The 12,628-nt window shown below is 39.0% G+C and overlaps 1 protein-coding gene across 1 annotated transcript; it reads left to right on the forward strand.

Moving 5' to 3' along the window:
• Positions 1 to 11,070: 11,070 nt before the first annotated feature.
• Positions 11,071 to 12,179, forward strand: LOC104219005 (cytosolic sulfotransferase 12). The gene has a single exon (XM_009769631.2). The coding sequence runs from the start codon at positions 11,090 to 11,092 to the stop codon at positions 12,095 to 12,097; it is 1,008 nt and encodes a 335-aa protein (XP_009767933.1). The 5' UTR covers positions 11,071 to 11,089; the 3' UTR covers positions 12,098 to 12,179.
• Positions 12,180 to 12,628: the final 449 nt, after the last annotated feature.

Below are 12,628 nucleotides of genomic sequence, written 5' to 3' on the forward strand. Positions count from 1 at the left end.
TACTGCTGCCTGGGTCCTTGCTGCTGATATTCTTCTTCTTCTTCTTGTTCTTGTTGTCTAAATCCAGGTACACATACTAAGCTGATGTAATTCCATGTTAAAGTTGACATTTGAAGCATGAATATACACATGAAGAAGTTGAAGTTATAAACTGAATTTAGTTTTCTTTACTGATTGTACTTAAGCCATTTTATGTATCACTGATATGTAGACTCCTGCCAAGGAGCTGTATAACTGGACCGTTTTCATATATGCAGTCATTTAGTTTATGAACTCCCTATGTAGGCCCTTAGTTAAAAGAAGGATATGATGCTAAAAAGCACCCTGTTTATTTCAGTTTGTTTGTAAAGATGCATGTCAAACTAGAATTAGGCCAAAAGACTTCTAATTGTCATGACAGTCTAATTTCAGTACGCAAATGGTTTGAATTAGGATTAAAACTAGATCTTTAAGTTCTTTCATGCCAACAGATTGCTTACTTTAAAACTTACAACAAACTGTTAAATGAAATAGTATCAGTTTATCTTTCAGCTTTGCAAACTCACGAATAGGTGTAGAAACCATTAATTAGGCCCATATCGGAATGAAGATGGCCCAGGTCCAGTGTAATACCATATGCATTGGACCCAGGCTCATTATTTGGCAAACAGATGACCCATACGCGTCCTCGCATTCGGAGTTTATAAATTTTGTTCGGAGATCGACTATAACAATTTCAAGTATGTAATGGGATTAGGATCTCTTTTCCTCTTTCATTTTAGAGACGGACAAAAAATAGAAGAATGTAGTCGATTTAGGATATCCTTTTTTTAAATAAAAATGAGACGAGCCTCGCCAAATAAAACGCACAAGCTGCGGGGCCCTCGTTAAGTGTATATATTAAAATACTTAGTTTTCGGGACGGGCCGCTTAGCAAATTTCACGACCTTCCCAATAACGTGATAGTCTCTTTAAGCGCGTGTTTATTAATTTACTTTCTTAAACTGGGGTGTGCATTTCATGCGACCCAAATCCAAATCCCAAAACATTGAATAAAATATATTCCGGATTGCGGGTGCATTTCATGTGACGTCATCCAAAGACATGTTTTAAACGACGTTCAATTTTCTTTAATAATTTGAATAAAAGTGGTAAAAAGCTAAAATTGGCACATAGGTTCATAATTGTATAAAAATCAGATAATTAAGCCGAATATAACAGTTGAGCGACCGTGCTAGAACCACGGAACTCGGGAATGCCTAACACCTTCTCCCGGGTTAACAGAATTCCTTATCCGGATTTCTGGTTTGCAGACTGTAATATGGAGTCATTCTTTTCCTCGATTCAGGATTAAATTGGTGACTTGGGACACCCTAAATCTCCCAAGTGGCGACTCTGAAATAAATAAACAAATCCCGTTTCGATTGTCCTTTAATTGGAAAAAACTCCTTCACCCTTCGCGGGGGCGAAAAAAGGAGGTGTGACAAAAAATAAGTTGAAGCTCCTGAACTTGGGTTCCCACAGTTTTGTTGTCTATCATTTTATAGTCTAGAAACTTGGCAACCATGAACTTCTTCAAGCATGCATGTTCTGTCTTATACTTCTTCTCAAGTACATCCCATAATTCTTTCGAAGTATTCATCGCACTGTACACATTGTACAAGTCATCCTCTAAAGCGCTTAAGATATAACCTTTGCAAAGAAAATCTGCCTGCTTCCACGCCTCAACAATCATTAACTTTTCATTGTCCGGCATATCCGCAACAAGTACTGGAGGCTCTTCACTAGTGAATTTCTGCATACCAAGTGTGGTAAGCCAGAAGAATTTTTTTTCTTGGGATTTGACTTATTTGGCGGGAGTATATTATTGTAATTTTTGATAAAAATCTATTCTTGGTAATATAGCTTGGGATTTACCTAGAAATTTTATTACATAACATATTAACTAGAGATTATTTGTGTGGTTTTAAACGAAAATTGTTTCTTGAGAATTTACTTGAGTATTTCATTATACGATTTTGATTGGGGATTTGATCTTAGGATTTAGATAGAAATTTTATTGTTGAGTATTTCATTGTACAATTTTATTTAAACAAGTAGCAAATAGGCAAAATCGTAAGAACAATAAAATTTCTATCTAAATCCTAAGAACAAATCCTCAATCAAAATCGTATAATGAAATACTCAAGTAAATTCTCAAGAAACAATTTTCGTTTAAAACCACACAAATAATCTCTAGTTAATATGTTATGTAATAAAATTTCTAGGTAAATCCCAAGCTATATTACCAAGAATAGATTTTTAGCAAAAATTACAATAATATAATCCCGCCAAATAAGTCAAATCCCAAGAAAAAAATTCTAACTAAAGTCACATCAAGCAAATCTCTAGGTAATTTTCAATGTAAGAAATTCACAGGTAAATCCCAAGAAAATATTCTTAATTAAATTTGCAGCAATAACATCCCTAGGTAATTCCCTAGCTAAGATAATCCCCAGGTAAATCTCCAAGAAAAATTCTCCAGCTAAATCCGCAGCAACAATATCCCCAGGTAATTTCCCAAATATGCAAATCCCTAGATAAATCCCCAAGAAAATATCCCCAACTAAATTCGCATCTAGAATTACCTAGGGATTTTCCTTCGGATTAAAATAGACATTTTTTTCCATTTTTTTAATTTGTTTACCTGCAGATTTTCTTACGGAAAATGTACTTGCCGATTTATTTCCACGGGATTGCCCAGGTAATATTTTGATGCATAATGGCGCTAAAGTTACCTACGAATTTTCCTAGAAAAATATATATCGCATGTAAAATATTTTAAATTTAGGAATTTTAATGTTTCCCATGAAAATCCGTAGGTATTATCTGCGAAAAAAATCCCAAGGTAAAATCCCCATGTAATTAGCACTTTTCTTGTAGTGTTACCTCGCTCCAAGGATCAACTCAAAGATCAACCACAACTTTGCCTTTCAAACAAGCCTCTGAATCAACAAAATCTAGCAAATTACCAACCAAACGATTCAAAATAAGGCTTAGGAACTACCCACGATTGCAAAAGATTCAATTTAGGTCATTATTGAAAAAGTCAACAAAAGTCAACTCCCAGGCTTGCTTGGTCCAAACCCGATATTCGGACTAAAACCCAATTACTCATTCACCTCCGAGTCCGGTTATGTAATCTATTTCGAAATCCGACCTCAATTTGAGGTCTAAATTTCAATTTTACAAAAATCCCTAATTCTAGCCACCCCCAATTTCCATCATGAAAATCCTAGATTTTAGGTTGAAATCTTATGAAATATAATGGAAGATTGAAAGAAAATGGGTTAAAATCACTTACCAATAAATTGGGGAAGAAGGGTTCTTGGGAAAATCGCATCTAGAGTTCTCTAGGTTTGAAATTTAAAGAAATGAGAGAAATCCCGTCTAACTCAGCTTTTGACCAGTTGCAGATGTCGCAGTTGCGACCTGGGGTTCGCAAATGCGAGAAATCCTTCGCATTGCGAAGTATCAGCATTTCTGCTATCATTTCAATTGCGATGATTTGTTCGCAATTGCGAACAATGGCCTTCTCGCAATTGCGAGATCGCAAATGCGAACTCAGGCTGACCACCCCTCGCAATTGTGAAGATTTCTTCGCAATTGCGACCCAAGAAAGAATTGAATTTTTTTGCAATTGCAAACACTGACCTCGCAATTGCGAGGTCAGAGACCTGCACCAGAACTAAAGCACACTAGCAATGTTTCTAAGTAAAATTCACTTCGTAGTCTATCTGAAACTCACCCAAGTCCTCAGGGCTCCAAACCAAACATGTACACAAGTCCAAAAATATCATACGAACTTGCTCGCGTGATCAAATTGCCAAAATAATGCCTTGAACTATAAGTCGGACACCAAATCAAATGAAATTTTCAATAAAACTTTAGAATTGCTATTTTAACAACCGGACGTCCGAATCACGTCAAACTAACTCTATTTTTCACCAAATTTGACAGACAAGTCATAAATATAGTAATGTTTCTATACTGGGTTTGGGAACCAAAATACGGAGCCGATATCAATAAAGTCAAATATTTGTCAAAATTTTATATACATTAAGCCTTCAAACTTCAATTTTTCAACAAAATACGAAAACTCGAGCTAGGGGCATCCGAATTCAACTCCGGACATACGCCCAAGTCCCAAATTACAATACGGACTCACGGAACCGTCAAAACACAAATTCGGGTGTGTTTGCTCAAAATATTGACCGAAGTCAACTCAAATGGATGTTTAAGGCAAAATTTCATATTTTATCAATTTTTAACATAAAATCCTCCCGGAAAAACACCCGGATATGCATGCAAATCGAGGAAGGCTAAAATGAGATATTTAAAGCTTCAAAACACAAAATTAGGTTCTAAAACTCTAGATGACTTACCGAGTCATCACATTCTCCACCTTTAAAATAACTGTTCATCCTCGAACGGACATAGAAAAGTACCTGAACTGGTGAAAAGGTTTGGATATCTACTCCGTATGTCCACCTCGGACTCCCATGTAGCTGCCTCGACGTGCTGACCTCTCCACTGCACTCAAACTGAAGGATAACTCTTTTGACCTCAACTGACGAACCTGTCGGGCTAGAATAGCCACCGGCTAATCCTCACAAGTCAAATCCTTGTCCAACTGGACTGAACTGAAATATAACACATGGGACGGATAACCGTGATACTTTCGGAATATAAAAACATGGAACACCGGATGGACTGCTGACAAACTAGGTGGCTATGCGAGCTTGTAAACCACCTCGCCCACTCTTTGAAGAATCTCAAAAGGTCTGATATACCTAGGGCTCAACTTGCCCTTCTTTCCGAACTTCATCATATCATTCATGGGTGAAACCCGGAGAAATACCCTCTCTCCAACCATGAATGAAACATCACGAACTCTACGGTCGGCACTTTTCTGCCTGGACTGAGCTGTGTGAAGCCGATCCTGAATAATCTTGACCTCATCCAAGGCATCCTGTACCAAATCTGTACCCAACAACTGATCTTCTCCCGGCTCGAACCATCCAACTGGCAATCAGCATCGCCTCCCGTATAATGCCTTATAGGGAGCCATCTGAATGCTCGGCTGATAGTTGTTGTTGTAGGCAAACTCCACAAGTGGCAAGAACTGATCCCAAAAACCTCTGAAGTCTATAACACAAGCGCGGAGCATATCCTCCAACATTTGAATAGTGCGCTCGGACTACGTGTCCGTCTGAGGATGAAATGTTGTGCTCAACTCAACCTGCGTGCCCAACTCACGTTATACTGCCCTCCATAAGTGCGAGGTGAATTGCGTACCTCGAATAGAAATGATAGACACGGGCACACCGTGAAGACAAACTATCTCGCAGATGTAGATCTCAGCTAACCGCTCTGAAGAATAGGTAACTACCACATGAATGAAATGCGCTGACTTGGTCGGCTTGTCCACAATGACCCAAACTGCATCGAACTTGCTCTGAGTTCTTGGGAGTCCAACAACAAAATCTGTAGTGATACGCTCCCACTTCCACTCAAGAATCTCTAACTTCTGAAGCAAACCAGCATGTCTCTAATGCTCATACTTTACTTGCTGACAATTTAGACACCGATCTACATATGCAAATATATCCTTCTTCATTCTCCTCCACCAATAATGTCGCCGTAAGTCCTGATATATCTTGGCAGCACCCGGATGAATAGAATACCGGAAACTGTGGGCCTCCTCAAGAATCAACTCACAAAGTCCATCTACATAAGGTACACAAATACGACCCTGCATCCTCAAAACTCCGTCATCTCCAATAGCAACCTGCTTGACACCACTGTGCCGCAATATGTCCCTAAGGACAAACAAATAAGGGCCATCATACTGCCACTCCCTAATGCGCTCAAATAAGGAAGACCAAGCGACTGTACAAGCTAGAACACGACTGGGATCCAAAACATCCAACCTCATGAACTGATTGGACAAAGCCTGAACATCTGATGCAAGCTTTTTCTCACCGACTGGAATGTACGCAAGGCTGCCCATACTCACTGCCTTTCTACTCAAGGCACCAGCCACCACATTGGCCTTCCCAGGATGATACAAGATGGTGATATCATAGTCTTTCAATAGCTCAACCACCTCATCACCCTCAAATTGAGATCATTCTGTTTGAACAAGTACTACAAGCTCCGATGATCTTTGAATACTTTATACGACACGCCGTAAAGATAGTGCCTCCAAATCTTCAATAAATAAATAGTGGATGCCAACTCTAAGTCATGAAAATGGTAATTCTTCTCGTGAACCTTCAACTGCCGCGACGTATATGCAATCACCATGCCATCCTGCATTAATACTGCACCACGCCCAATACGAGATGCATCGCAATACGCCGTATAAGATCCTGAACATATAGGCAACAGCAACACCGATGTTGTAGTCAAAGCAGTCTTGAGCTTCTGAAAGCTCACCTCACACTCGTCTGACCATCTGAACAGGTCACCCTTCTTGTTCAATCTAGTCAACGGGGCTTCTATAGATGAAAATCCCTCCACAAATCAACAGTAATAAACTAGCAAACCCAAGAAACTCCAGATCTCTGTAGCTGAAGAGGGTCTAGGCCAGTTCTGGACAGCCTCAATCTTCTTAGGATCTACCTGAATGCCCTTTGCCGATATGACGTTCCCCAAGAAAGCGACCGAGTCCAACCAAAACTCACACTTTGAAAACTTGGCATATAACTAGCTGTCTCTTAGAGTCTGAAGTGCAATCTAAAGATGTTGCTCATGCTCCTCTTGGTTATGGGAGTAGATCAAGATATCATCAATAAACACAATCATAAAAAATCCAAATAGGTTTTGAACACCCGGTTCATCAAATCCATAAATGTTGTTGGGCCATTTTTCAGCCCAAATGACATCACTAGAAACTCATAATTCCCATATCGAGTTTGAAAAGTTGTTGGGGACATCGGATGCCTTAATCCTCAACTGATGGTAGCCGAGCCTCAAATTAATCTTTGAAAACACCTTGGAATCCAGAAGCTGATCAAATAAGTCATCAATCCTTGGCAATGGATACTTGTTCTTGATGGTGACTTTGTTCAACTGCCAGTAATCTATGCACATCCTCATTGATCCATCTTTATTCTTCACAAACAACACAGATGCACTCCAGTATGAGACACTAGGTCTAATGAAGCCCTTATTAAGCAAATCTTGCAACTTCTCCTTTAATTCTTTCAACTCTGGCAGGGCCATACTATATGGCGGAATAGAAATAGGTTGAGTGCCCGAAGCCAAATCAATACAGAAGTCGATATCCGTGTCAGGTGGCATCCCCAGTAGGTCTGCATGAAATACCTCTGGAAACTCACGAACAACTGGTATGGAATCCATGGAAGGAACCTTCGCACTGGAATCGCGGACATAAGCCAAATAAGATAGATACTCCTTCTCGACCATATACCGAGCCTTCACATAAGAGATAATCCTACTAGTAGAATGGCCAGGAGTCTCTCTCCACTCTAATCGAGGCAACCCCGGCAAAGGCTAAGGTCATTGTCTTGGTGTGACAGTCGAATATAGCACGATAAGGTGACAGTCAATCCATACCTAAGATAACATCAAAATCTACCATATCGAGAAGTAGAAGATCTACACTAGTCTCAAGACTCCCAATTATAATCACATACAAACGAGAAACACAATCTATAACAATAGAATCTCCCACAGGTGTGGACGCATAAAAATAGGCACTCAAAGAATCACGAGGCACAACCAGATATGGAGCAAAATAGGATGACACGTAGGAATAAGTAGAGCCCAGATCAAATAGAACTGAAGCATCTTTATGGAAAACTAAAACAGTACCTGTGATAACAGTGTCAGATGACTCAGCCTCAAGCCTCGCTAGAAAAGCATAGCATAGGGGTTGGGCCCCACCACTCTGAACTACATCTCTAGGACGGGCCCTAGTTGGCTGGCCTCCACCTCTAGCAGCCTGACCTCCACCTCTAACGGACTAACCTCTACCTCTAGCTTCCTGACCGCTACCTCTAGTTGTCTGAGCGGGCGGTGAAGCACCCGGTGACGGGACCATGGCACGAAAACCCTGCTGTTGAGAGCTTCTCGATGCCCGAGGGCAAAATCTTGAATTGTGCCTTAGATCACCACAAGTATAATAAGACCTCGGCTGTTATAACTGCTGACCCTCAAATTGACCATGTCGACCTGAGTAACCACTCTGAAAGCTCTGGAGCACAGGTGCACTAATAGGAGCTTGTGGTGCATTGTAGGCTATCTGGTCGGAATAAGATATATAAGGGTCGCGACCACCTGAAGCAATGTGGGATGCCTGGAGTGCTGAATGAAACGGCCTGGGTAGATGGCCTCTACCAAAAGTACCCCTACCTCCAGACGAGGCACCACTGAACCCACTAGAATGACGAGGCCTCTTATCAGACCCTTTCCCTCTCTCCTGCGCAAGAACCATCTCGACATGCCTGGCGACATTAACATTCATCTGAAAAGATATCTCACCCCCGGTCTCCTTGGCCATCTGTAGCTTGATAGGATGAGCGAGCCTCTCAATAAACTTCCTCACCCCTCTCTATCGGCAGGAAGCAGAAGAATAGCATGACAGACAAGATCCACAAAATGGGTCTCATACTGAGTGACTGACATACTACCCTGCTAGAGATGCTCAAACTACATGCAGTAATCCTTTCTCAATGTGATAAAGAGGAACTTCTCTAGAAATAGCTGGAAAAACTTGTCCCAAGTAAGAGTAGTCGACCCAGCTGGTCTGGTAGATACATAATCCTTCCACCATCTCTTGGCAGAACCCATCATCTAAAACACAACAAAATTGACCCTGTTGGTCTCAACTATACCCATGTTCCGCAGCACCTCATGACAGTTGTCAAGTTAATCATGTGGGTCCTCAGAAGGCTCACCACTGAAGTTAACTAGGAAGAGCTTTGTAAACTTATCCAATCTCAATAAACACTCATAAGACATAGCGGGTCCATCACCGGCCTATGCCATAACAATCGACTAAACTATCCCAACTAGTGTGGATGCTAGAGTCTAATACTGGGGAGCCATATGCTCCGGAGTGTGAGTAGCGGTAGCCTGTGCACACAAGCAATGTTTCTAAGTCCAAATTCACTTTGTATCCTATCCGAAACTCACCCGAGCCCTCGGGGCTCCAAATCAAATATGCACACAAGTCCAAAATATCATACGAACTTGCTTGCGCATTTAAATTGCCAAAATAACGCCCAGAACTATGAATTGGATAACAAATCAAATGAAATTTTCAAGAAAACTTTAGAATTGCTATTTTAAGAACCGAACATCCAAATCACGTCAAACTAACTCAGTTTTTCACCAAATTTGACAGACAAGTTATAAATATAGTAATGGACCTATACCGAGTTCCAAAACTAAAATACGGATCCGATATCAATAAAGTCAATATTGGTCAAACTTTTAGATTCATTAAGCCTTCAAACTTCAATTTTTCAACAGAATACGAAAACACGATCTAGGGACTTCCGAATTCAATTCTGGGCAAATGCCCAAGTCCCAAATCATGATACAGACCCACCAGGACCGTCAAATACGGATCCGAGTTCATTTACTCAAAACATTGACCAAAGTCAACTCAAATAGATTTTTAAGGCAAAATTTTATATTTTATCAATTTTTAACATAAATCCTCCAAGAAAAACACCGGATTGCACATGCAAATCGAGGAAGGCTAAAATAAGGTATTTGAGGCTTCGAAATGCAGAATTAGGTTCTAAAACTCTAGATGACCTATCTGGTCATCACAAATTATTCTCCATCAACTCCCGACTCACTCATGTTTACAAAATAAAACTGTAAATACGGGCAGTAAACTGGTGGGTCAGGTCAGATATGGACGGATCGAAAATGGATAAAATATCCTGCCTAATAGATATTTAATACGGATAGAAAATTGGTTAACCGGCAGATAATATGGGTATTTATGTTATTCATGGCTTCTTGAATATGATCACTTTTGCGAGAATTTCTAGTCTCCCAAATTTGAGGAACTCCCAATATGAGTCTTTGCAAATGTAGAAGTTAATCAATTGGTTATTCATTACTTATCCTTTTTGAGTGGATAATATAGATCTTATCAATGTTTGACCAATTTTTTTAAAATGTTCTTTATTCAATCCATTTTTAATTGATAATATGAAAGGATAAATATTTTTTAAATCTATTTTGCCACTACTAGCTGTAAACAAGAATAATAAGATTTTAGAAAAAAAAAGAAAAGCAAACATGCTCCAATTCAGGAAAAGTAACAGAGTTCTTTTGCATATAAAGGCCTCACGTGTGGTAAAATATCCCATGTACAATTGGGTTCATAGGTTGTATATTGGGGTAAGTGCACATATAGCCATTCTCATGAATGATATTAAGAGATTAGTCAGTATTTATTTTATCCTGAAATCTTAAACTAAAAATCTTAATTTCGGATTAACTCATGATATTCTTTTGTCCTAAAAATTTGAACTGAAAAATTAAAACTCAAGACACACTGACTAATTCCTAAATAGCAGCAGTTTAGAGGCTACCTGCTATTATTTCTACTTGTTATATTAGAGACGCGCAACATAATGGGCTCGCAATTGCCATATTCTCGCAATTCGTAGCCCATATGACAGACTTTAGACAATGAGGTAGAAATTCAAGAAAACAGGCAGGCATAGTGTGAAAAGCCTTCTTAATTTTAAGAGTGAGTGTAAAAAAACGTGAGCCATTGCGTGGATGGTGGGGGGTTAGTGTGTGTTTTATGTGTAATTAGTTAAGGAAAGGATAAGGATGAATATTGCCAAATGACATTGATATGTTTTTATCTTTTTCATTTCTTTTGTTTTTTTCCAAAGATAAAGTCAAAAAAAGAAGGATAAAAATCATTAACTAAATAAAAATATAAGAAAATCTGATTACACCATTTGTCTTTTAGGAGAGTTGGTGAGTAATCTCCCTATATATACCATTCATGACTAAATCTTCATCATACAAGCTACTAAGAGAAAACACTCCATCCTCAAAACCAATGACAACGTCTCACAATTCTCAACTACTTCCTCCCAAATATTTACAAGAGGATGGCTTAGGTGAAGAGTGTAAGAAATTGCTCTCAACCTTACCCAAAGAAAAAGGATTGATTGGATCATATATCTACAACTACCAAGGTTTTTGGGTATCACCAAGAATAATCCAAGGTGTGATTGCATGCCAAAAACAATTTCATGCTCAAGATAGTGATATCATTCTTGTTACTATTCCTAAATCAGGAACTACCTGGTTAAAAGCACTCGTGTTCGCTCTAGTGAACCGAATTCGCTTTCCTCTTTCAGGACAAAATCATCCTTTGTTAGTCAAGAACCCTCATGCTCTTGTTCCGTTTTTAGAACTTAAGCTTTATGTTGATGGACAAGTCCCTGATTTCTCATCCTTCACCACTCCTAGGCTGTTGGCAACGCATTTGCCATATGCTTCATTGCCAAAATCTGTCCAAGATTCGGAAAGCAAGCTCATTTACCTGTGTAGGAATCCGAGGGACACTTTTGTTTCAATGTGGCATTTCACAAACAAGTTAAGATCTCATTACATGGATACCAATTCGATTGAAGAAATGTTTGATCTTTTCTATAAGGGGGTGAGCCTTTTTGGTCCGTTTTGGGATCACGTGTTAGATTACTGGAAAAAAAGTTTAGAAAAACCTACTAGAGTACTTTTCTTGATGTATGAAGAAATTAAAGAGAAACCCGAGATTCAAGTGAAACGTTTAGCTGAATTCTTGGAATGTCCATTTTCTGAAGAGGAAGAAACATCAGGAGTGGTGAATGAAATCTTGAAATTGTGTAGCTTTGAGAATTTGAGTAACTTGGAGGTGAACAAGAATGAGAAATGGCCAACTGGAGAGGATCATAAATTGTTCTTTCGTCGAGGCGAAGTTGGAGATTGGAAAAATTACTTCACGGTTGAGATGGTGGAGAAACTCGATCACATCATTGAACAAAAGTTCCTAGGATCTGGATTAAGTTTTTATTATAGTTAATTTAGCATTAATGTAAAATGCTATTGCATGCAGTTATTTAATTTGAAAATCAATGTTGGAAGGTTAATGTTTGAGATTATTACAGGAACAGACTTAATGTTTGACAATATAATTGTTGTTCTATTGTAATACTACTATTTTTGGTGCTTCTACACGTGATAATTGTAGTGTCCATCCCATAAATCAAGGAAAATAATTTTCTTCCTTTGATTGGCGGCCACCATCTTTTCTTTTGCACTGTCAAATATGGTAGGCTGCAGAAGAAAAAATGTGTAGGCGTAGCAAATCTGCATGAGAGAAAAATGTAAAATGTAGTAGTCGTGAGGGATTGAGGTTCTGCATATAAAAGGAGAGTTTCAGCTCTCATTTCTGACACATCAAAAATCTCAGACAATACATCTGAGTGAAAGATAGAGAGCAAGGTATTCCATAGACTATAAGAGAATAGTATGTGAAGAAAAATAGAGTGTGAGAGATATTGTAGTGAGGTGAAAAAAAGCAAAAGAGTATTTTTTTCTTTTGAGGGTGTAG

The sequence above is a fragment of the Nicotiana sylvestris genome, chromosome 10 (genome assembly GCF_000393655.2).
Source record: "Nicotiana sylvestris chromosome 10, ASM39365v2, whole genome shotgun sequence".
In the NCBI taxonomy this organism is placed as follows: Eukaryota; Viridiplantae; Streptophyta; class Magnoliopsida; order Solanales; family Solanaceae; genus Nicotiana; species Nicotiana sylvestris.

Coding starts and splice junctions, on each gene's coding strand:
- LOC104219005 (XM_009769631.2), top strand. CDS start 11,090: ATGACAACGTCTCACAATTCTCAACTACTTCCTCCCAAATATTTACAA.